This window comes from Parambassis ranga, chromosome 3 (genome assembly GCF_900634625.1).
Source record: "Parambassis ranga chromosome 3, fParRan2.1, whole genome shotgun sequence".
Lineage (NCBI taxonomy): Eukaryota > Metazoa > Chordata > Actinopteri > Ambassidae > Parambassis > Parambassis ranga.
In genome coordinates this window covers 24,696,448-24,722,020 of record NC_041024.1, presented here as the reverse complement: position 1 = coordinate 24,722,020, position 25,573 = coordinate 24,696,448, and the positions used below count along the sequence as shown (strand labels likewise).

At 41.0% G+C, this 25,573-nt stretch overlaps 2 protein-coding genes across 6 annotated transcripts; both read right to left on the bottom strand.

Moving 5' to 3' along the window:
• Positions 1–1,139: 1,139 nt before the first annotated feature.
• Positions 1,140–15,766, bottom strand: fah (fumarylacetoacetate hydrolase (fumarylacetoacetase)). The gene is made up of 14 exons (XM_028402682.1): positions 15,614–15,766; positions 15,251–15,361; positions 14,850–14,971; positions 13,775–13,824; positions 13,070–13,160; positions 11,939–12,036; positions 11,599–11,651; positions 11,404–11,503; positions 5,789–5,919; positions 4,726–4,801; positions 3,998–4,044; positions 3,517–3,618; positions 3,326–3,443; positions 1,140–2,063 (listed from the first exon to the last, which is right to left on the bottom strand). Exons 1-14 carry the CDS (start codon positions 15,752–15,754, stop codon positions 1,987–1,989), a joined length of 1,317 nt encoding a protein of 438 aa, XP_028258483.1. The 5' UTR covers positions 15,755–15,766; the 3' UTR covers positions 1,140–1,986.
• Positions 15,767–17,549: 1,783 nt separating this feature from the next.
• Positions 17,550–23,926, bottom strand: zfand6 (zinc finger, AN1-type domain 6). Of its 5 annotated transcripts, XM_028402687.1 has the most exons (10): positions 23,802–23,899; positions 23,653–23,705; positions 21,302–21,459; positions 20,686–20,785; positions 20,411–20,496; positions 19,945–20,103; positions 19,738–19,842; positions 18,706–18,864; positions 18,499–18,603; positions 17,550–17,977 (listed from the first exon to the last, which is right to left on the bottom strand). In XM_028402687.1, the coding sequence occupies exons 3-10, from the start codon at positions 21,450–21,452 to the stop codon at positions 17,829–17,831; spliced, it is 1,014 nt and encodes a 337-aa protein (XP_028258488.1). In that variant the 5' UTR covers positions 21,453–21,459; positions 23,653–23,705; positions 23,802–23,899; the 3' UTR covers positions 17,550–17,828. The 5 variants fall into 5 exon arrangements, with proteins under 5 accessions (XP_028258488.1, XP_028258489.1, XP_028258493.1 ...); XM_028402688.1 differs by lacking the exon at positions 23,653–23,705 and having other exon boundaries at positions 23,802–23,926; XM_028402692.1 differs by lacking the exon at positions 18,706–18,864.
• Positions 23,927–25,573: the final 1,647 nt, after the last annotated feature.

Below are 25,573 nucleotides of genomic sequence, written 5' to 3'. Positions count from 1 at the left end.
CTTTAGAGCTAGCAGGTAGCCAATAGCATCTCTTCTTTAATTTATGCAGTTTCTTATGAATGCATCAAAAACCCAGGGTCAGGAGCTTTTTATTATTTCACAGAGGCTATGAGGCTATAATGTTTTAATAGGGGTCAGTTTACAATCTGAAAGTAAGCATTACTCAGCTGGCTGCAATCTGCACCATCACCACTAGATTCCACTATATCCTACACACTGGTCCTTTAAACCCAACCAATAAAGACCATACATCCTATACCATCATATGAGCTCACAGAGTCTTACATCACTTCTCACCTTCATGCACGGTTAAATATTCTTATTTACTTATTTTAGTCCTAGAGAGACAGCATACACCTTGTATTTATGAAGGGATCAGGTCACACAGCCATAGTTCAGCAGACCCTGACATGTGCTCAAGCAGTTATGCAGCCATCTGGATGCCCTCCATCCGAAATACAGCGTTTGTTAATTAATGCACCGCCACAAATCCACAGTGTGCAGGAAGGACATGTCACTTTGCCAGAAACAATATTAAGGGGCATAAACAGTCATTTCCTGCACAGTATGCGTTCTCAAACCAGGTCCACACTCTCATGTATATGGAAAAAATACTGCAGTGCGCTGAAAGGAGTGTGACAAATGTGGCAGGACATTATTTATCAATAAATAATGCCCTTTGATGCCATGATCAGTCATCTGATTGTTATTAAGGATGACAATAATCATGCATGCAACATCACCCGGGGGTATTGATTAGCACTTAAAGCTGAGTCAGCAGCCCTCAGAAGGAGCTGTGTAATTGTAGCTAAGCATGATTTTTATTGACTACAGGGAGCAATAATAAGACAAAACAAACCATCCATAATGATATTTATACCTGATTAAGATAAAGATTAATAATGTGTAGTAACAGCTTAGCTTTACTGGATGTGTATTCCGTTCATCAATAATGTAAAGTTTACTTTCAATGTGTAGGCCTATTGATTCTCTGTTCTTTAATAAATGATTATAGTATAGCGAGTGTGATGTCGATCCTGTATCCATGGTTTCAGAATAGAGTTGAGAGGTAATCTCACTGATGCTCGCTCAGTCAGTGCACTCAGTATTCTCACTTGTACAGCTTTGTAGTGGATCAATTAGTGATATACAGACACATTTATTATTTCACTCAATGTTGTTTTATAATGCCCATAACATTTTAGCCTTTCTGTTTATTCATTCATCAGCTTTGGTCTGTTCAAACATGAGCCAGCTTGCTGTATTGCTTCTGCATAATACCTAATACATGAAGTTTTTTAATAACCAAACCTAACTATAAAGCACTTGGTCTTGGTCATCCCCTTTCATCAGCCTTTGTGACTAAATGACATAATCCTCAATGTCATCTGTAAACAATTTGACCATTTATTAAATTTCTTGAATAGGTGAGAATCAAGATGTGCCATTCATTCCTGAGGATGTATGTTTTGCCACTGAACTGCCACTTTGGGAAAACCAATAGCAGGTCTATTAAGTGCAGTGGAAATAGTGCAGTGGATTTTCTCATCACCAAAGATCTAGTGATCTTCAGAACATTCTGACACTGATGTCCACTGTGCCTAGGAAGATGAAGATTGTAATGCGTTATTTTTGTGTTAGAGCATCTTTGGGTACCCCAAGTGTCCTGGGTTGACCATCCACCCAGCTCCTCCATCTACATTAAACCACAGCCAATCAACATATTTTCATATGGCTTAAAAAATGAATGCCAGCTTAGATGGACCCTTAATCATTTATTACTTTAGCTGCAGGGTCAGTAACATTGTGGCATTATGTAGTAGAATCTCTCTGCTGGATGAATATTTCAGTAACAAGTCTGAGACTACACTTACTAAATCAGAAAAAAACTAAAATCAGTAGGAATGAGGTGGTGAGGTCGTGCATGAAGTTTGAGTCAGATACATATTCGAGTATGTTCCACAAAAGAATGGCAGCTGGTGTATTTTAGTGTTGCGGGGCAGAGAGGATGGTTCCCCTGCAGGGTCCAAAACCCACTCTGTAGCCATCTCCTTGACAGTAACCTAGACCGAGGAAGAGGTGAGATATTAGGGAAAAACATATGGACGTCGTCGACATATTGTGGGAGAAAACACTCAATGTGTAACATTTCTGGTTTAACTGCAGTTTAGCTGGCACATGTTTAAAATGCAAGTGCATGCTAAAGTGGCTCTGATGGCTGTATTAAAGCCATCACAGGTTTAGCTGAAGTGCAACAATGTTTGGTTCATGAAGTGCAGTGGAAAAAGGTGAACCAGCATGCTCCACAGCAACTGCATTATCATCCCATTCATCATTTTATACCTGTGTTCAATTTCACACATGATTAAGTCAGAAACAATTTCCGTGGCTTTTTCCTTAATCTAATCTTAAAATTAGGGCTGTACAAATCTCATTTTTTGCAAATATCCAGTTCAGTTTCTTTGGGCTGATTGCTGATATATTCATATTTTTCCCACCTAACTGCAGAGAACACCAAGCCTTTCCTGGGGTGAAATTAGCTTCAATTAAACTGGGTAATTACGCTTGTATTGTTGAAGGAATGGCAACTCAGAGAGACTTTTGTCTATGACCCAGTGGAGTGAGAAATGAGTAAGTATATACACTGCTCCAAAAAATAAAGGGAACAGTAAAACAGCACAATGTAACTCCAGGTCAGTCACTCTTCTGTGAAATCAGCCTGTCCAGTTAGAAAGCAACACTGACTGTGAATCAGTTTCAGCTGCTGTTGTGCAAATGGAACAGACAACAGGTAGAAATGAGAGGCAGTTATCAAGACAGCCCCTATAAAGGAGAGGTTCTGCAGGTGCTGACCACAGACCATTTCTCTGCTCTCATCCTTTCTGCCTGATGTTTGATCACTTTTGCATTTTGTCAGTGCTCTCAGCCCTAGAGGTAGCATGAGTGGGCCTGGGTTCCTTCTGATGCATGACAATCCTTGGCCTCATGTGGCTGAAGTGTGTCAGCACTCCCTGCATGATGAACCAGCCACCAATGCACCACAGACTGTCCAGACCTCCATGTTAATACTTTTGATTTACATTGATCATTTTTGTCCTCAACATATTCCATTATGTAATGAATGAAGATTTGCAACTGGAATATTTCATTCATTGAGATCTAGGATGTGATATTTAGTGTCCCCTTTATTTTTGTGAGCAGTGTATTAACTAGGGAGGCTGGGATTTAATGTAAGCCACTTTGCCCTGTGTCTCTCCTCTGCATGTACTGTATAGTCATTCACCTGTCAGCCTGAGTGTAGATCTGACACCATTAAGTATCTAACCTGTGATGGTGACCTCATCTCCATCATTCAAGAAGGTTCTTGTTTGTCCTCCTCCCAAATCGATGGTCTTGGATCCTCTCCAAGACAGCTCCAACATGGAGCCAAAACTCTCCGGATCCTGTGGAGATACAGCAGGTCAGAGAGACAGTCCTGTATGCAAACTAAAGACTGATGCTGGTGCTGACACTCACAGGTCCACTGATGGTACCAGAGGCCAGCAGGTCTCCTGGTCTGACATTACAGCCGTTGACTGTGTGATGAGCGAGCTGCTGCTTCATGGTCCAGTACATGTACTTAAGACAGAGGTAATAAATGGAAACATATGAATGAAGAGAGACCATGAGTTACATCTTCATACAGAGGGTTCACAACAAAATGAAGTTGTACCCTATTAAGTTGACAAAATATATAATAATATGATAGAAGTGAACTCAACTATTATGGTATTACTGTATATAGGCCAGTGAAGTTGGTGTGCCATGCTGTCAGTGTTTTATCCAGGTGTTCCTGTGTTTCTCCTCCTGCCCCACTGTTTCAATGAGGTGTGTGTGTGTGTGCTGCTCCTGTGTATCCTGCAGTTGGCACACCTGTTCATCATCACCTCCTGCCGGATTATTTACTGTACAAAAAAACACAGCACAGGGCATTTTTGTCTGGTGCACAAGGTCTTACCTTAAAGTTTGACTTGCAGATGGTCGCCGCCTCTGCCATGCCCTGTCCTTGAAGGGCAAACGGCAAAAGTTAACTACAGTGACATTTCATGACATATAATAGCAATCCTGACACTCAGCAATGAATTATAGTGCGTGCAGAAACAAGGCTTTATACCATAACCTGTATGGAAAAAGTGACTAGTTATGTCCTTAACTGTATTTGAGTAATCCATTTTCTGCTCTTGTACATATAGTCTTAGAGGTTCCAGTGGAAAATATTGTGCTTATTGGTAGAATTAATTCACTTACAGAAATGAAATCGAGCTTCTGATGATTCTGAAATCTGACTTAAAACCAGAATTTTGGATCTAACCTTGGACTTGATTGGTTATAATCAACTCAGGGGTTGTACAGTTTTAGCTTTATTAACTAAAATTGGATGGATGGAATGGATTGAATGACTTTCTATGTAAGAAAACGTCCTCCACAGTCCACATTTCATGTGGTGTACTGCAGGGTTTCATTTTAAAAAAACCTACCATTCTTTGCATTGGCCTTAATCCTCTTCCATTAAGATTTGAAAACCTATTCTAAGTGTGAAGCATGTTCATGTGATTAACTGTAACCTAAGCAGCTACTACATGATAATGATGCCTATACCCTGTAAAATGACAGGAGTAGGACTGTTCTTCCTAAGAAGTGCGTGTGTGTGTGTGCAGTTTCAGTTGATTTAATGGCGGTCAATACCTTTCAGTGACACAAACAGGTTGATGTTGAAAGTGTAAGCATCTTGGTGCTGAAGGTATGGGAGTGGCTCAGGATCCTGTTGGAGGAGAAAGAATAGAAATCTAGTTTTATAGTTTATCTTTATTCAAGTTTAAGATGCCAGTTATGTTTTCTTTGTTCTAATCCGCATAGGTAGTCCACTAGTACAAACATTGTCCGCTCATCATCACACAGCTGCTTCAGATTTGTGGGCTATACATCCGTGATGTGAACCTCCTCTCTATTAGACAGATCTGCTGGCAGTGCAGTGAAGTATCCCTGATTTGGATTGTATTTACTCATGGTCTAGCTTTACCTCCATTATGTAGCAGCAGAGAGCAGAGAAACCTGTTAATGACTTCATCTCCATCAGCTGTGTGTGTGAGCTGTGCCAATTGGTTGCCATGTCAACGGGACCTGCAGCATTTCCTCAGAGGCAGACTGGTATTTGGCTGAGATTTTGGGGTCTGCTTAACAATTGTTATGTAAATAGAAACCATCATGGCTATGGGCACAGTTTACTGTGGTGCCATCCTAAGACTAATTTGTGTGTTTTCTGCTTGCACAGCAATCCCAAGAAAACGTATTTTCAGGCAATCTTCCCAATAGAGCTGACATTATGTTCAATGCTTTCTTCTCTTTTGGCAGTTTGCTAAATTGTAACATCACAAAGAGTGGTCGTCCTTTTGTTTGTTTGTTCCTGTAGATCAGCAGTTTCTCAAACTCAGGCAGAAAGACTGTGCTGCCGTCTGATTGGCTGATAAGTTTAAGTTCTATTGCTGTACCACTGTCACAACTGGATGCCAGATTAATGGATTCAATGATGATGTATTTGCATGTGTTGACCCAAATGGTTATGGTAGGGATTTAATCATCTGGTTTAATCTGGGATTGCGTGAGAGAACTGGATGAAAATATTATTCTAATAACTACCGTATGATACAGAAAACTATTTATAACCATGATCTATTTACATATACTCAACACTCACTACTGTATTGGACACTGCAGCTTCATACAGGCACACTGTGTCCATTGCATTTACCTGGACGGGGTTAGGCTCTGCAAAAGGTAAGAGTGCCTCCATGGGGATGACCCAGGGGGAGATGGTGGTCCCGAAGTTCTTCCCCAGGAAAGGTCCTAGAGGAACATACTCCCATGCCTGGATATCCCTGGCTGAGAATGAACACAAGTTGACAGTCAATACCATCATTAACCATTTCCTTGCAGATACAGGATAAAGATGACACAAGGCCTGTGTGGTACACCGCAGGTATTTGAGCATTATGTAATTCCATAGAAAAAGTCATTATATCTATATCCTCTATTTAGGAGTTAACAAACGCCTGAACATACACATGGATACAACAAGTGCTCTAACACACAGTGTTTATCTTGTGAATACTCTAATTAGGGAACATCACTATATAACGACTTTCATCATTTTTGTGATCTATTCAATCACCCTTCCTCACATGTCATTGTGTTTACTGTCTTATTAATCATCTAATTGATGTAATTCCATTATATCACTTTAGTTAACAGGCAATAAATACTGTATGTCAGTGACTGCTGCTCCTCTGTCTCCTCTGTTGTAACTGCAGACAGAATTCTCTGACAGATCATCACTCAGAACAAAGAAGTGTCTGTCAGGCAGACTCTGCTCAGTCAGCCCTATAGGCACCATCTGTGTCACCACAGCTGGTGGGACGTGTAATCCTTCCTAGGAAAAGTAGTTTGAAAGTTACAGTTTAATGACTGCAAGTGTTTATAACTTGCAAATCACTAAATCCAACATAAGGCTTGTGTCTGTCTTGTCTGAGTCAGTTTAACATTTAACTCAAAGGTTGCCAGTTCAGCTGAGGTTTCTTCAGGTGGGGGGTTGCAGTCTCTAACCGCCTGTGAGTGAGCTCTTAAGGTCATGTTGGTGTGTATATGTGTCATGCTGTCTCAGTTCAAGATGTTGATGGTGATACAGATGTCCAACTCTGTTATTAAGTTTTATAAAGCAGGATTCCTTCACCCTCTTTTAAACCGTCTGTCCTTCAGGTGGAGCAGGCTCTAATTAAAAATGGCCAAAAATCTCATTTACTTCAACTTGTTTTGGAACTCAAAGGGTTATACATTTGTCCAAATACATTTTTTTAGTTGTTGTTTCTATAGGCTTGGGATTTATACCCAGGACTGAAGACCACAGCAGTATGTGTAGAAAGTTACAGGTACATTAACCTGTTACATTTGATGTTTGTTGGGTGTGGCCAAAACACCAAATTAATTGACAAACAGCCATCATTCTATACACATAAATTATAATTGTTCTTACTATATTAGGATGTCACATACAGCCATATAATATAACAGTGAAATGCACAGTAGTATCTGCCTCCACCCCGCGTTCCCATAGGACCACTGCAGAGCTAATGAGGCAACAGTGAGATAATCTTCCACTATAAGAGCCTTAATGTCGACCTGATCACAGTATCTTTCATCCTCACACACAGACACGGCTCATTGACCAAGCCTTCCCCGCACTGAGGCCTTTAAAAAGTGACTATTCAATTAGATGGAAAGAGAGGAGGCTGTTTAACATAGCATGCGGCTGTAAAGTAGAAATGTTCATGGAGAGCCCGCGGCAAATGCACTGACTGATCTCCTGAGGGCATCAGCAGTCAAAATGAAAGCAACGTCAGTTCACTCACAAGCTGCACATTCAGCAGAAATGTCACAGACTGAAAAATCTCTTACCCTGTGCTGTGTGGAGGGAAACGCTACGCAGAAATCTGTGCACCAGCATGATGGAATGTCCTTGAAACATTTAGTGTGGAGAATGTGTTGCATATATTTCAAAGGCAGAACTCAGTCTGGAGGTTTTGCACGCTGTCAAAAGATGTTATATTATGCATGGTCTCTGTAGTCAGATATGCCTCCTAGTCAGCTTACTTCTGTGTAACTGTATAACCCTTCTCTGACCCTTCTCTAGTAATTGTAATTGTAACATAACCTTTATTGTAACCGTCAATCTGTGGAGTTGAGGAGGTGTAAATAAAGACTAGTAGATTCAAACAACACGACCTGCTGAAGTTCAGAGTGAGCATCAGAATGTGGACGAAAGTGACTCTGAAGCTGTGTCAATGACTGCTGTGTGATGCTGTCATGTCAGTATGGAAGTGCACAGTGTTTGTATTTGACTACCTAGCAAGCTAACCAGACTACAATTTGCCAATATACTGTACATATTTAAGTAGTATTGACATGAATGTATTACCAAAATATTAATAAGTTTCAAGTTATGCTAAGATTTGGTTAACCATACGCTCCACATGAATAGTGTGTGAACAGACAGCAGTTGTCCACACATTGTAATTGCAAAGAAACAGGCAAATGCTTGGGGCACAGACCAGAAGGGGGCCCCCAAGGGCTGACCACTCCTGAATCACTAAGGCAGTGAAAAGTTTGCAATGACAGTGATCGACCGGTGCAGACTCTCTAAGAGCCCCCACCCCCACCACTCTGACAGTGAGTAGTCTCATATGAACAAGTGAGAGTGGCAACCTTAAAATGAATCATTCTTCTGGCAGAGAAAAAAGAAAGAAGAAAGAGAAGATAAGAAAATAAGAGTGGTAAAAATACAGTTGTCCATTCAGCTCAGAGCAGTGAGTGTGTTAGCTGCTCTGCTCTGCTGCTCCTGCTGTGACAGAGTTCACTACCTGTCTGCAATGACTTGTTTTGTAGCTAGCAGGCTGAAAATAACACCAGCCGGGCTAATGTGAACAATACTGAGCAGTGTCCAAGCTTTTTAGCCTGTATGCATTTGTACTGCTAAGATGCACTGATGGAGGTGACTGTGTGCTGTCTGCAGGAGGAGAACATAAGACCGTTCCTTATTAGTCCTCCATTGTGGGAATTCTCCTGACAGTTTTTGTATGGCGACGCCGCCAAACAGATGTTGATACTTTGATGTATCATCACCAAACTTGGTCACACAGATTTATTATACAGGGGCGATGAACGCTGGTGCCATCAGCCCAGCTGTGATACACAGCACATCACATTCTCTTTAAACAAATAAGTTAAGTGCCTGAAAAAGCCAAACACAATCATAATCTGTATGAACCGTTTAGCTAAGGAGAAATGTGAAGTCATCTCTAGGCTTAGTGATTTAATACCTATTATTATATCTATAGATTGTCTTAAGGAAACCAAAGAAAACCTGCATTGACTGTCTGCAGTGTATCCACAGTGTCAGAGCTAAACTCATTTCTTAATGAGATGCTGCTGTTATATCCATCCTCACACTTTACTCTGTTGTGGGCCATAAAGCAGCAATATGCTGCTGTGTGCTGCACGCACAGGGCTAATGTGCTCTGTACCACAGCACCGATAAAAGAAAACACAAACTAGTAGTTGTGTTGAAATGCCGCTCGCTATACTCTCGCTGCAAATGGCCTCCTCAATCACAGCCAGTCAGGCTGTGGCAGGGCAAAAGTGCTTCAGGCAGTGTTGCTCTGTCGATTATCCGAGTGCTGACATATGGAGCCGAGTGGCACGGGAGGCTGGGCTGACACGGTTCAGTAAAGATGGAAGTAAATAAATTCACTGAATCATTCCCTTCACTGTAACAGAAAGGAACAAATCCATCTGCAGACCAAAACGATCCTCCTGTTAATTATTTATACTGTGTAATAATGCTTTATTGATCCTGACTAATCATATATTCTACATCATTCTAGTGCAGGTCCAAGGAGGCTCCTCTTTGTCAGCAAACACAAGATGGATAGATAGACATTTTATTCCTAAAGATCCATTTGTGATAAATCTATGTTCATAATAAAGTTTAAAAATGATCCACATGGAGAAGTAACAACTGTGCTAATATACCTCAGACCTCTATCAATTGTGTTGCACACATTTTAGGATTTAACTCAGTCCTAAGGACTGAGTTAAGTCCTAAGGACTGAGTTAAGGTGGCTCAGTCCTAAGGACTGAGTTAAGGTGGCACTGTCAGACCAGACGATGCACACGCTGACAAAAAAGTCATTTCATTTATCTAAGTCTAGGGGTATTTAATTGTTCCGACGACATTGGTGCAGGACCATGGAGTTATAGAAGAAGCTGGGCTGTCTTTGAGATCACATGGGTGGCCGGGTGTGTGTTCTGCATGCCTGGAGAACACATGGAAACCTTGGAAACCATTTATGTGGACAAATAGCAGCTAGTTAGCATTGTAGCAGACCATGTCCATGCTTTCATGGAATTAGATGAATGCCTCTTTAAGCAGGATAATGCTCCCTGCCACAAAGCAACAACAGTTCAGGAATGATGAGGAGCACAACAACCAGTACAAGGTGTTGACTTGAGCTCCAGATTCACCAGATCTCAATCCTGAGATCCGTTATCCGATCCTATAAAGGCCCCACCTCACAGCACAAGGATCTCCTGCTACCATCTTGATACCAGATACCACAGCACATAGAGATCTAGTAAAGTCTAGCCCTCCTAGGGTGGTCATAATTTTACAGCTGATTGATTATAATATTATATAGTACTATACTATTTTGTATTAAAGCCCAGCTACAGATATTAGAGAGAAAGCCAGACAGCACTACTCACGTCCTCTCCAGGGACCTCCATCTAAATCAATAATACATATTCAAACTCATGTTTCATTAAGGGCTGACTGCCATTTAGAGAATCATTTCAGACTGAATCTGAAGTGACTAGAATGACATCTATAATGCAGAGCTAAATTAAAGAACAAGTGCGCTTCTAAGTGAAATGCCACTGACGATTAGTGCTGTAGATTTGGCAGCATGGAATCAGAGGAGCCACACAAACTTCATATGAATATGGTATGAATATAGACTGTATGTGTCTGCACACAACAGTATGAAAACATTATAAAAGGACCACCTCAGGTGATGTTCTGAAAGTCTTTAGACTTTTGTGAACATTAGTGTTATCACTGTTTTTGGTCTTGTACTGAAACATACAACTTACAATTTCTGATTTCACCTGTTTGAGCGTATAGATATATACTTAGATTTAGACAAATGTTGCAAAACCTATAGGACACTGCTTCATATTGCAGATGGATATTGGCCCAAAAACAGACAGCAGCAGCTACTCAAATGTTTTCCAATGCAAAGACCTGAGATATTCATCACTGGAAAGGTCGGTCACCTGACTTAACCCAACGGAGCATGCTGCTCATATATTGAAGAAAAGACTGTATAGGCTGAAAGAGCCACAAACAGCATTTGGTCATATCCATGGGTTCAAAACTTTAAGCAGTCATTGACTGGAAAGGTATTCCCACATTCATTATTAAAGGCTATTTAGTTTTGGTTGGTAATTATGTTCTATTATATATGAGCCACCAAATATGTGTGTATGAAAATGGCCATAATAGTTATTATCAAACATACTTTTTTAAACCCTTGAATTAGGCCAGAAAACAAAAAGCACATACACTAACCCTAATTAGATGGTCATTAACGGGTTAAAACACCTAGCACATAGTCAAACCCGGCCCTGACTGCAGTTGTTGCGTGCAAATCTTACTCAAAAATCTGTTTTCTAACTTAATTTGATATTTTTTAGCAATTTTCCCTAACATAAGGATGTGTGGAAGAACCATAACCGAGGTGCAGAGACTCTTACCGCTCCAGTCATTCATGAGCACCATGCCAAAGATGTGTTGGTGGGCTTTGTTGATGGGAATGGGCTCCCCAAGCTGATTCCCTCCTCCAACAAAGAAGGCCTGTAATCACAGAAGAGTGGCAGTGTGATATTGTGCAATGTTGATTATTACAAAATCTATTCAAACACATGAGATTAAGTAAATAATCTAATCACCATTTCCAGCTCAATGTCCAGCTGCTTAGACGGGCCAAACACGGGAGGTTTCGCTAGGAGAAAGCAAACATGGTTATCATCAGCTGCTAAGGAAGTTCAACTGTGCTCAGACAGTCAGAGCATGGTGCTCCACACAAGGCGTTAGCTTCAAGGGATACCACAGCATTGCTTTTGACTAAACGACGCTCTGGATTTTTACTAAACATTATCAATCATTTTTTACAAATAGCTTCTGTAAGCCAGGTTGATGGGCCATTTAGCTGCCAACAAAGCTTTCACTTCTAATTGTTAACTTAATCACCATTAGCATCAAATCAGATAATGCATAATCAGATCTTACTCTGGTCAGGTCTCATCTGGCCTGAGGGGCGACGGATAGGAGTCCCAGAAACGACCACTGATGATGCTCTTCCATGGTATCCCACTGGAAGCCTCAACCTGCACATGTTGATATACATAGATCACCGCTAGTCAACAAATTGTGTATCAAGAGCTTCAGTATTATACTAATGATAATAAGCTGACAATTAATGTGGGTAACTATATATCTAACCAAATATGTGGAGGCCTGTAACATCATCAGAAGTATCTGGTTCACCACAAAGAACAATTTCCAGTGACTGAGTTCTGAGTTCTTACATTTGACAGTCTGTCAATCACCTGCTTAACCAAAGTGCAGCATGTTAAGGCTCCTCAGCCACTTTAGCATTCACTGCACATAAGCCTGGAAATAAATGAAGCCTGTCTGTCCTGAGCTCTGCTGCAGTCTTTAATTGCAGCTCTGGAAAGGCCGCGATCAGCGTGATCATGTTCAAAAGTTAATACTCCCTGTGTTAATTGTCAAATTTTTTGGGATGTAAAAACATCTTACAAAATGCTCTGCCCATTGTGGGTCTTAGTTTTAGGCAAATACAAGTTCAAAGAAACACTTTTTGTTAACTGTGCCATTTTTCTTTAGCAAAAATATCATTATTTTTCAGCCATTCCGATGTAGATTTGCTGCTGTGCTGTGTATTCCACCAAGCTTCCACTGTCAGACAGATGTCCTCACATTTGTCTCTAGAACACTCTGGTATACAGAGGAGTTCATGGTCCACTCATCATCATTAAGACCAAACAACTCCACTTTGGTCTCGTCTGTCCATAGGCCATTGTTAAGCCATCAGAATTGTGTTTCTCTGATGTTGGGATGAATTAGCTCCACTCCCGTGAAGACTGACAGCTGTCTCGAATGTTTCCACTGAAAAAACTGAATAATCTTTCTCACTGAACGTTGAACTCCAAATAGTTTGAAATAGTTTTATAAGTCTTTCCAGAATGATGTGCAGTGATCAGCAGCACTTGCTGCAGCTCATCTAATTAAATCCTATGGAAGCAGTAAGAGGGGATTCAGTATCGGACATGTGTTTTGGCTTCATTTTAGTCAAAAATGCATGAATAACTGTCCACATTGCTTTGTATTCCATTATACCAGTTTGGCATCAGAGCATTCTCCTTCCCCCGGAACATGATGCCAACGTTGGTGGCGTGATCTCTGGAGGAGTAGAAGTCAGTGTAATCGCCTGTGAAAGACAGAGAAGATGAAATATTCATATCCACTGGTTCAACTCTATCAGCCCTCACTGAATGAGCTGCTCAGAACTAATGAAATATTGTCAAACATCGCCCCCTGGTGATAATATGCCTACTACTTCCTGCATTTACTGTTTAAAATACTGTCAAACTGGCCCTCTCTAAATGAATGACAGATGTTGTATGTATGTATATATTATATAAATCTCACAAATAAAGACACATATAGCTAACAGTGTATGGACACCTTTGTCCACATGAATCAGTTTTTGTCATTTTTTGATAATGAATAATTTTTTAATGTAATATATTATTTCTGTGAGCCAGTCAGCCCGATGAATGCATGCATATGTATATTTACTGCTGTAAACTCTATTCCTATAGGTTAAGATATCAATGTAAATGGAACAATAGTGGATATTCCCTGCTGCAGTTCAATGACTTATCATCATATCATTACACAAGATTCAGATGTCAAACTCCAAAACATACATTATTCAGGTTTTTTAGGTTGACAGATTATGCCAAAGGAGAGGTGCGAGCATGTAGTCAACTGATTTAAACAAACAGCCTTGATGACAGGAGTTTAGCACTTTAGTCTCACCGATGTCTGCAGGAAGGTGCATTGTGGCTGCGCTTTGATGGACAAACGCTCTGCAGAGACAAAAACAAGAATACTTGCTTCAAGAATGAACGTCAGTAGATACATGTAGAAGCTGCTTCATTGTGTTTTTCCCTTTGGTTGTGTGATGTATATAAAGTCTGTGTGTACTTAACAAATCCAATAAGAACTATTTAAATAGTTCTATAGGTTCTTTGTTTTTTTTTTTTACTCAAATCTAACAGAAACAGGCAGAAAGAAGCTACCAACAGCTATACCCCTAGATTTCTGAGGAGGCAGGTGGTGAAGATTGTGTTCTGTGGAGTGATGAAACATAAGTTCAGGTTTTTGGATCAGCAGTACTATGTCTGTAGAAGAAAGACTGAAGCATAAACACCCTGCCCGGCTGCTTTGCTTCCTCTGAAAACCTGCAGCATGTGGAGCAAAATATGGATTCAACCAAGAAATCCATCAGAAAGCTGAAGCTAGGGCATTGTGAGACCTTCCAACAGGACAATGCTCCTACCTCAAAGTCCACCAAGGCTTCATTTCAGCGAAAGATTTCACTGCTGCCTAATTTGAACCCCACAGAACATCTCTAGTGGGATTTGGAGGAAGCAGCTGCAGCACACAAACCCAAGAATATTAATGACCCAGAAGCTGCTGGCCATGAGCAATGGGCTAAGATTCCTCAGGAACGCTGCCAGAAGCTGGTGTCTGAATATGCATCATGTTTACAGCAACCGGTTCTTTGTTAAGACGCTCATCATCAACAGCTGAACAATTTTGACAATGCCGCAGACACTAGAAGAGGTGTTTTGTGTTGGCCTTAAGAGAGTTGAATGAGCATATAAATCAGTGAACCTAATTTGCATCTGAGGTTTAATATTTGAAGCACAACCATAGCTAGAGTTATATTGTGCTGTAAGTAAGACAATCATCTTTAAGATGTTATCCAGGTACAGACCACCAGCCAGTTATGAGTGCATCAAATAGCATGTGTTCTGTATGTGATGATTGATGAGAGATGATCAGACTTAGTAGAGCTGTAATCTGATGAAAAGTGATGGTGACTGACCTGCTCCGAAGGCTCACATCATCCCTCAGTGTGCTCTCCCTGGCTGATAGCAACACTCTCAGGGTCTGCCTGGCTTCACTCCAAGCCTCATAACCAAGAGCCATGAAAGCATTAAGAGTGGGCTTAAGAGGAGACACACACACACACACAAAGGGTTATAACATGATGCAACAAACAGTACCACAAACAGACATACCACACTTCTTTATTAAATGAGTTCAATGAAAACATTTATATTTCCCTGTACACACCTGATGATGCTCAAAGTGATGATAATCAAACATAATAACACATGAAAACACAGTCAAGTTTGTATTAAGTGGTCATTTTAGTGGATTTGGTATGAGGATGTCATTCAGCACTGCTGGGACCCCTGTCACACACACGTCTGATAAACTGACCTGGTCAAAGACATCCTGATGCTGGGACATCACAGGTCCTTGGAACAAAGACTTTACCACACTCAGATCCAATATCTGGTCTCCGATGGCAACACCAATGCGATGTTTGGGCTGGAAAGAAACACATCAAAACATACATCATAACCCACGGTATACCTCCATGTTATGTAATTTTGAATTTCCTCTTCAGGATTTGTCCAAAGATTAGTCTGCACCCATATCTCCAACACATATCTGATTCAATACAAATAATGTAAAAGGTTTAAACATCAGTAATCAGTGTGTCTGGTGTGTCAACACTTCTGCATGTGTCCATTGTCAGATATGTAACAGGCAGTTAAAAACACACAAAACTGTACTTACATTATCAGCTGTGGAGAATATTCCATAGGGAAGATTGTGGAAGGAGAAATCAGAAGTAGGATCAACGTTTATAAAAGACATCTCTGCAGTAATGCTATTCCACACCACCTCACTGAGAAACAGAATGACTGTCAGCAGCATGGCTGAGCTCTAAGAGCTTCCAGATGTTTAACTTTGGACAGGCCCGCCTCCTGCTGCACAGCCAATCAGACGCAGGCCACAGGATCCACCCTTTAGTCCACATGTCTGGAAGTTAATGCTAACCAGATCCATAAATGACTAAGCAAAAATCAACCTCCTCTGTTGTCAGTCGAGGTTTCTGCAGAGAACAAGAGGGAATATATATTTAAAAGGTTTAATATTAAATGATCACATTTTAAAGCATGGCCCTAATCATTCACAACACTGACTGTGAATTTTCAGCTGCTGTTGTGCAAATGGAACAGACAACAGGTGGAAATGAGAGGCAGTTATCAAGACAGCCCTATAAAGGAGAGGTTCTGCAGGTGCTGACCACAGACCATGTCTCTGCTCTCATCCTTTCTGCCTGATGTTTGATCACTTTGGCATTTTGTCAGCCACCAACACAGACTGTCCAGGAGCTGACTGATGCTTTAATCCAGGTCTGGGAGGAGATCCCTCAGGACAACATCCACCGCCTCATCAGAAGCAGGCATTGTAGGGAGGTCATACAGGCACGTGGAGGCCACACACACTGCTGAGCCTCATTCTGACCCGTCTTGAGGATTTTTCACTTTTATTTTGAGTATTGTTTCAAATCCAGACCTCCACAGGATATTTTAACAGATCAGCAGTCCATCGCAGGGCTAACACAACTGAAACAAAGTAGATTTACTTTATAGACCACATACAAAGGAGAGCTTGATACTGTAATTGGTGGACTCACACATCTTTGTATTGAAAAGTGGTGTTCATACATGTCAGAGGATGTTATTATATGGTGACTGAGTTCAAGCGCTTGAAGTGAGGCATGCATCTGGACCTGTAGACTTTCTTGAAGACACTGATCCTCCAGGCAGCTTCATCAGTTCAGTTCAGAAGCAACACTATATGGCAACACTATATGGCAACACTATATGGAGTACTACCCCAATAAATTGAGAAATATGATCTCACATGCTAATTCCCATGTCCACATGTGTGGACATGGGAATTAGCATGGGTGTATACGGGATATAATGAATTACAGTGGTCCAGTCTATGATAAATGTATTGACATGCATTAAGCAAAGAAAACCCTAAAGATGCTGAAACTACTTAAACTGGGAAGTTCAACATCACAAAAACAGGATCAGCAGGGTAAAAAAGAGAGATGAACTTAAATAAAGTGAAGAAAATGTCAAAAAAAAACATGAGCATGAGATATTAAAGTTATTTAACAGCTGTGTATCCTTAGGAAAACCACTAATCACTGAGGCCAATCAGGAAAAAGGCTTCAATTTGCTACAGAGCATAAAGATTAGAGGGAAAGGGTCATGTGGTCCAGGTTGACCCTGTTCCAGGGGGATGAGTGCATCAGGGTAAAGAGAGAGGTGGATGAAGTGATGCTCTCACCGTCTAATGTCTGCCTGTGGGAGAAGTGTTAATCAGTTGGTCAGGTCTGAGTTCATTAGGGTCACTGAATAAGCAGCAATGTTTTTTTAAACAGTTTTCTTCCCCAATGGCACAGCCATATTCCAAGATGATAACAGCAGGCAGGCTACACAGGCCACACAACAGGGCCCAGAGAATGTTTGGGATGTTCTAGAGAAGGCATTAAACAGCGCGTCTCTCCATCAGAAACAGATCAATGAGATCTTAGTGAAAAAATGAATGCCACTTTCATGGAAGTAAAAATCAGTAGAAAAAAATATTGTGACTTTTTGAATGTTGAAGTTCACACGATTCAAACTGTATCCACAAATATACACAGACAAACACATAAATAACAGTTTATATTATTATTATCATATTATTATTAAAATCAACACAGTCAAAAAGCATAAATACACCACGGTAACTCCTGGCCCCTCCTTTTTTTAATCCCCATATATGAACTATATTTTCACAGTATAAACCCATACAATCTTTTCATGGTCACTCACAAACAAAATGTTTTTGATGTTAACATCTGGTTATAAAACAAGGATAAGAAAAGGTGATCGGTGAGTTTACATGTTTTTTTAGATACATGCATAAAGTTAGCTAGCTGGTTTTAAATCTTCTGGATCTTCTCGGCCACAATGACAGGGTTTTCTTTCCTGATCTTCTCTGCAGCCTCCGCTTGGTAGTTGAAGGTGCAGTTGTGAACGTCAGAGTAACGGTGCATGGAGCAGAACATGTTTCCACATCTGCAGTCGAAGCCTGCAGCAGAGAATGGGGGAAACATTCACAAATTTAAAGGCCTTTGTCAAATTAAGTAACACTCTTTTAGCAAGCTATTAATGGTGAGAAATCCATAGAGAATATACTTAACAAGTGGGAGCCTCCAGGGCTCAGACATGATGCCAATGCCAAAGTGTTAAAAGTTGCAGTTCACGCTGCAGCCTCTAGGGGCTGGCTCCAAAAGAGTCAATCCCCACAGAACGTCATGTTAACAACTTTAGAGCAGAAATATGCATGTTTGCAGCCTGGTACAAGAAATTATTCTGCTCCCACAGGGACTACAAATGGAGCTTCAAACACCAATGGGTGATGTCACAGAAGCTTTCTCCACAGTTTTTATTGCCAATGGTGCTCAACCGTGTCTAGTTTTAGCTTCCTGGGTGTTATCAAATAATATGCACCTATCAACTGGAGAAACATGTGTGCAGACTGGTTTCATGTGAGGTGTCAGCTGTTGTGTATGTGTGCATGTGTATGTGTATGCTTGTTGTGTATCCTACCTATCAGGCCGACTTTCTTCCGGCAGGTGAAGCAGCGATTCTTCTTGGCTTTAGGCTTCTCCTCCGTCTGTGCAGATGCATCCACTGACACGTCACTCACTGATGCTGAGGAAGAAACCCTGCAGTCAGTAATCAGACTACAATACGAAACCAAAAGCAGCTGATCTTTGACTCCGATGTGCTTCCTCTGATGGCTCATCTCCTCACCTCCTCCATCATTTTCATCAAGATCCTCCCGTTTCCTTTTCTTGTTTTGATGAAAGCCCTGCTTCACAAGCACACTCCTCTGAGGTGAGGAGACTCCTGCTGAACACTGACTTTCCTGCTCACTGCCTATCGCTGTAGCTCTGACTGATGTGCACAAGCCTAAAGGATCAATAACATGGAGAGCGACACCTTACACAGACACTGTCATATACTGTCTTGAAGCAGCTAGCAGAACAATATGTGGATTATTGTTGGACAATATGTGTCACCATACTGATAAACAACGTTTGGAATTAAATTTTGTGACTGAAACAGCATCAATATCTGCACATCATCCATCTACTGCTGGAATTTTAACCTCAGCAACTTCATAATAATCCTATATTATCATTATATCCACTGTGTGGTGAACAGGCTGTATTAAAAGAGCTAGTAAAACAGGTATGAGGAAGTACAGGAATAAGCATGTTTACAGCCTGGTACAAGAAATGATTCTGCTCTCAATTCAGAACTGAACAAGGGTCATTTTATATATCCTACTCATTTTAATTATATCATGATATTAAATTACCCATAGTTATGGGTGTGACTACTTTGAGTTGATGTCACTAGTTTTTCCCCTTTTGACTGGAATTTAGTTGTTTTATTGTTTCCACTGAGAGAAATGCTTCACTCTGCCTTTGTTGCCATAACACAGTGCGAGTTTCCTGCTTCTGTGATTGCCCCCCCACCTCAGCTCCACTCACGCTGCCCCTCTTTGTGTGTATTTGGAGTTTTGGCAGACTGTGACGCTGCCAACATGGCAATCGTCGAAGCGCCCTGGAGCCTCCCACAGGGACTACAAATGGCGCTTCAAAAACCAATGGGTGATGTCACAGAAGCTTTCTCCACAGTCTTTATTGCCAATGGTGCTCAACAGTGTCTAGTTTTAGATCCTGGGTGTTATCAAATAATATGCACCTATCAACTGGAGAAACATGTGTGCAGACTGGTTTCATGTGAGGTGTCAGCTCTCTTTGTTGTGTATCCTACCTGTCAGGCCAACTTTCTTCTGGCAGGTGAAGCTGCGATTCTTCTTGGCTTTAGGCTTCTCCTCCGTCTGTGCAGATGCATCCACTGACACGTCACTCACTGATGCTGAGGAAGAAACCCTGCAGTCAGTAATCAGACTACAATACGAAACCAAAAGCAGCTGATCTTTGACTCCGATGTGCTTCCTCTGATGGCTCATCTCCTCACCTCCTCCATCATTTTCATCAAGATCCTCCCGTTTCCTTTTCTTGTTTTTATGAAAGCCCTGCTTCACAAGCACACTCCTCTGAGGTGAGGAGACTCCTGCTGAACACTGACTTTCCTGCTCACTGCCTATCGCTGTAGCTCTGACTGATGTGCACAAGCCTAAAGGATCAATAACATGGAGAGCGACACCTTACACAGATACTGTCGTATACTGTCTTGAAGCAGCTAGCAGAACAATATGTGGATTTACATGTGTCACCATACTGAACAAGTGTATGCATAAACAACGTTTGAAAACAGCATCAATATCTGCACATCATCCATCCACTGCAGGAATTTTAACCTCAGCAACTTTAATTTTGGCTTCATAATAATCCTATATTATTATTATATCCACTGTGTGTTGAACAGGCTGTATAAAAACAGCTAGTAAAACAGGTATGAGGAAGTACAGGACGAAACGTACTTAAATTATCATCTGTCAGACTGTCAGTCTTTGCTCCTGAGGTATTCTCCTCTTCTGAGGTAGCTGGTGCTTCTGTGGTTGATCCGCTAAAACACACAGAAAAAAGATGCTGAGTCTTGATATACAGTGCTGCTCGAGTGTGTGAGCCAAATTCCATAAATATGACCTAAAAAGTCCAGAAGAATTTATGCAGAGATACAGAAAACTGTAAAAAAGCATTCATGGATTTTCAACAGCAGTGGTGTGTTTGAGTGGCTGTGTGCGTGAGGCAGTACCTGCAGTGCCCTGACTCTGTGTCTGCAGGCGAGGCGTCTGTAGTACCCTGAGAGCACTGTGCTAGGAGAGAGTCTTTGATGCTGTCACTAGTAGAACGAGCTGAAATGAAAAAAGCACATTTCACATTAAACTCAGCCGTCTCCTTCCCACTTCCTTCCCACTGAAACTTGCACATTCTACTGCAGTGTTTCCTAACATGTTCTATATCCATGTCTAGACATACTATCCTGTTCTAAAGGTGGATTTCCTGCTCCTTTTGAAATCTATATCTAGATTTCAAATATACCCCTCACTCCTGCCATTGCATGGCTCCTTTTGACGAGCGTTGTGTGCTTGTGTGTGTTTGCGTATGTGTGTGTTGCTTACACAAGCTGCAACTTTCATCAGACTCACATACTTAATCATTTAAATGATGAAACAAATAACTATCTAGGGTGTGTGTGTAAGCGAGCATCTCTAGAGAGAGAGAGAGAGAGCGGGCAGAGAACACAAATTATTAATGACTTATTTATATGATTAGAATTTAGAAATAATCCCCAGCATGGAGCAATCAGGATCTAATGACAAATCTTCCCCTCAGGTTTGTGCGCTCTCATACAGACACAGTTTTCTTACCTGATGGGCTCACACATCCGCTGCTGTTTTGTCTTTGAAGGAAGTCCTTGTAGCACACTGAACACATGCCATTATTTCTGGGGTTGCCATAGAAGCCACAGCCTGTAGAACAGAGCAGGGGAGTCTGGCTCTGTTTGGTCTCCTGGGCCATGTCCCTCCTGTGGGAGGAGAAAGGTTAGTGTGTGCAGGTCAGGAGGGTCACATGAATATACTGTCTCGATACATTTAGAACAAATGAGGTTTATGACAAATTACATCAGAATCCTTTAAAAACACAAAATTATTAAACATGCAGAAACACCAGAAATAAAAGACATTTGTTTTTGTAGATTAAATGTTTCTATGGACATTTAAAACCGAACAAAGTGACCTGACCTGACAAAGTTTTGATATGACTACACTGGTTTCTGGAATAAAGCCATTTGTCACCAAATCCCTTTGTAATGAAAGCCAAAGATGACTTGCTCATATTATGCAAGATGCAATAAGATCAGGGCTTTCACAGCACTCACACACTCATTTCTAGCTTGACATTCTAAAAAAGTACGAGTAGACTGAGATGTGTGAAGTCACAGAGGTACAGTCAAATAAATATTATCCTGCTGGAGGAAGTTTTTATGTTTTTCAAGAAGCCAGGATCACAGTGAGCTCCACAATTAAAAGGAACAAAAGGAAACACAAACAGAGAAGGTATCTGTATCAGACATAATACAAGTACAAACTCACGTTGTGCCTGGACAACCTTTCTATTTAGCTAGATAGAAGCTTAGACTTCTCGGCTATGTAATGAATAAAATAAGGTTAGGAAAGAATCGTAATTACTGACCTGCTGCAGAGGTTTACTGTAACTAGGTTACCATGGTACGTAAACATGATTACCTACATTATCTTCCTGCATTTTGAGTGCTGATCCCTGCAAACAGGCAGACAATCCATTGTCTAGCACAGGCCAACTTAAAGCACTTTTTCTGTCCTCATCAGGACATGTACACACCTTCAACAGTCATGGCTGCTGGTTTGTGCACATTAACATATAGGTTAGAAATGCTAGAAGTGCTTTAGGTGTACTCCATCTGAATGATATGATATGTTTTGGAATATTCACTGATCAGCAGTAACATTATGATCTTTTATCTGGTTGCCATGGCACCTATCAGTGCGTGGGACATATTAAGCAGAAAGTTAACTTTTAACATTCAATTCAACTTTATTTGTCTCCAGGAGGAAATTAAAGTACATGCTGGGAGTGAAGACTTGTTTGTGTGGTCTGGACCAACAGACAGCCCCAGCTGTTGATGAAATTCCCGCTGGTTCTCATCAAAATGTTTCAGAAAACACAGTGCAGACAAGTCAGAGTGCCTGTGCTGATCAAAATGTCATGACTGATTGGAGTATTTATTCCCTTGTAAATTGATACTTAAATCTATGTGTGTGTGATACAGTGAAACTTATAAGTTTGCTGACTGGCAAAACATATTGCTCAAATATTGGGCACTGCCTTAATTTAAAAACAAAAGGAATATCATGAGTGTATTTGGCTTTAGGCACATCACGGTTACCCCTAAGGTGTAACCCTGATCATCTCCTCACCTTACAGCAGAACCTGACAGTGGTCTTTATGATGACAGCGTGGCCTCCTGACCTTTGCTTACTGACTGTGGAGCATATCCCACAATACTAAAGTACACAGATCAATAGAATACCATGTGTTCTAATGAATAGAAGCAAATCCATTGGAGGACATGATCAATCGTCCTTTACTGTATTTACAGTCAATTCCAATGATCATTCCTTTGTGTGTGGGTTGTGTCAAAGTCCTCAAACATACAAAACACTGTAGATTCAGACTGAATACCAAACACAAGCGACTTTGACACTTTACATTTTTGTCTTGTACAAAACATCAGAACTGGAAATGAGTCCAATTCCAATCAGAAGTTAGATTACACGTTCAGATGTCCGTTATAAGAAGCTGTGTCATCTGCTATGAGGTTAAAGTTATTAGTTAGTTAAGGAAGGAAAGCTAGGTTTAAAGAAGGCTGTACAGGTGTATCGTGTAACAAATACTCAAGAGCTAAAACACACGTAAAAATGAAGTGTGTACAAATATTAGCAAGACTAAAAAACGAGAAAAGTGTATGTAGCTTATTATAGGCGTGACAGTCCTTCCACGACTAAGTTTCCTGTTAAAAGTGTCACAACACGAGACAAGACTTGAATTAGAATACATAATATTAGTCCAAGCAAGCTAGCTACCCGCTTTAAATAACCTTTAGCAATAATACCTGCGTGTCAGTCACTAACTTTTCTTACGTGTACAAAAACAGGAGAAAACTGAAATAACAACAGACCTGTCTGTCAACAAGGCTCAGCCTCTCATTTCCTGCTTCAATACCTTCCTTTCCTTCGAATAAAAGCAACCGAAAACACACGTTTCAGTCATGAAAATCCTTCAAAAGCTTTTTTAGTTTGTCATAAAGAAACTTTCTGATGGACCGACCTCAATTTAAAACCCAAATTCCTCTCCTTGTCTTCGCTTACACACAGATAACTCTCCGCATCGATCCACAGTGCAGGACACACAACCAGCTGCGATTGGTCGGTTCCTCCCGTGTCCCTGCGCTGAGTGGCTGAGAGGCACGTCAATCACTTGTCATTGTCCTGAATAAACAGCTGCTTGGGGGAAGGGAGGGAGCCCGACCCGACAACAACAGACTACAGACTGTGAATTATGGTTATTATAGAGCAAAGGTCCTCAATGTGCGGCCCGCGGGCCAATGGCGGCCGCAAAAAAAAATGTATGGCGGCCCGCAATTAATTATATGAGTTTGTGTTGTGATATGAATTTTAAAATGTCCGGAATTCAGCGCGGTAGTAAATTGTTTCAAGGGGGACGTTTTTCATTGTTGCACCACTGCTCATGGAGCAGTGGAGTTGTTGGTGAGGATGGACAGGGGACGGTCTGAAGCGGGGACGCGTGTAAAGCTCTTCACACGGCTCTCAGCGCACATCGCGGCCACACAGAGACGCTGCTACTGTTTGGTATTTCACGGCTTAGCTTCACGGCTTCCCAAATATCTCCGCTTCATACATGTTCACCTGAACTGCTGCTTCTGCAAACCTGTGTGTGTGTGTGTGTGTGTGTGTGTGTGTGTGTGTGTGTGTGGCGCTGCGTGCGCTCCGTATGAACAGTTCTGCACCCTCGTTTGTCATGAAGTATTAAAGTCCGGGCCAAACGGATCTTGCTCTTATTTCTGCCACCTCAGGAACACGAACAGATTTCTATGTCCTCGTGGAGTATTTAACGAGCTTACGTCACGTCACGTCACGTCACTCCGCCTCCTTCGTCTAGTCTGCGTTCACTCGAAGCCACGAGTGAAGCTGAGTGTAACCCCCTGCTGTATGGTGTTATACTTATGTTATACTAATGTGGATTTTATTTGGACAATTCTCATGACCTGGAATAGGGTAACCTCTCTACACTGTCAGAAAAAAGGGTACAACTGAGGTCCATTTTTGTTCCCTAAGGCAGTGGTCCCCAACCTTTTGTGCACCACGGACCGGTTGATTGTCTGACAATATTTTCACGGCCCAATCTAAAGGTGTGTAGCAGATAAAAACAAAATAAAATTATAAGATCGGCATTAAAAACTGTGGTATTTTCTCTATAATAATAATAATAATGAACGTAAATCCACTGTGTAATAGGGTTGGGCGATATTGGCAAAAAAATTAATCATTAATTGTGGCATTTAGCCGATAACGATTAATTTGACGATTAATTGATGACAGTTGCACTTACATGTTTTTGACTCTAAATTGGCACAGTGTTCTAGCATGATACCGACAAATCATCAGTCAAGTTAACTACTTCATTCACAACAGGCTAAGCTGGTGATTAGGCACCAACCAGCCATGGAAATATGTATTGATAATATTGAGGCACAAACTGCTTCAAAATAATAATGAAGCAAACATTTAAAGTAACTTTGTCCTTCAAATGTTTTTATCTTAAGGTCACAAAGCATGTCAACATTAAAATTAAACAGACAAATAGACAAACAAAGTTCAGAAAAGTCACATCAGTGATTATTTCAAATGAACCTGTGACTGGAATATGTCCCACACTAGTGCATGTTTTCACTCAGACTGTAGAACAGCGGAAGAAAAAACAAACAAACCGGACAATTTCACATTTAAATGTGTGTCTGTGCAAATCAACCTGTTACGTTCTTCCATCGCTTCGTTTGGTCGTAAGCAGCACGATGACTA

Bases quoted from the DNA above. Each gene is read 5' to 3' on its own strand.
- fah (XM_028402682.1), bottom strand. From the start codon at position 15,754: ATGCTGCTGACAGTCATTCTGTTTCTCAGTGAGGTGGTGTGGAATAGC. The intron at 14,972-15,250 runs GTCAGTTTATCA...TCTCCTCTTAAG, and splicing joins ATCAGGATGTCTTTGACCAG to CCCACTCTTAATGCTTTCAT. The intron at 4,045-4,725 runs GTATTGACCGCC...TTGCCCTTCAAG, and splicing joins CCTGTTTGTGTCACTGAAAG to GACAGGGCATGGCAGAGGCG.
- zfand6 (XM_028402688.1), bottom strand. From the start codon at position 21,452: ATGGCCCAGGAGACCAAACAGAGCCAGACTCCCCTGCTCTGTTCTACA. The intron at 20,786-21,301 runs GTAAGAAAACTG...TTTTCATTTCAG, and splicing joins CGGATGTGTGAGCCCATCAG to CTCGTTCTACTAGTGACAGC. The intron at 20,497-20,685 runs GTACTGCCTCAC...TGTGTGTTTTAG, and splicing joins ACAGAGTCAGGGCACTGCAG to CGGATCAACCACAGAAGCAC.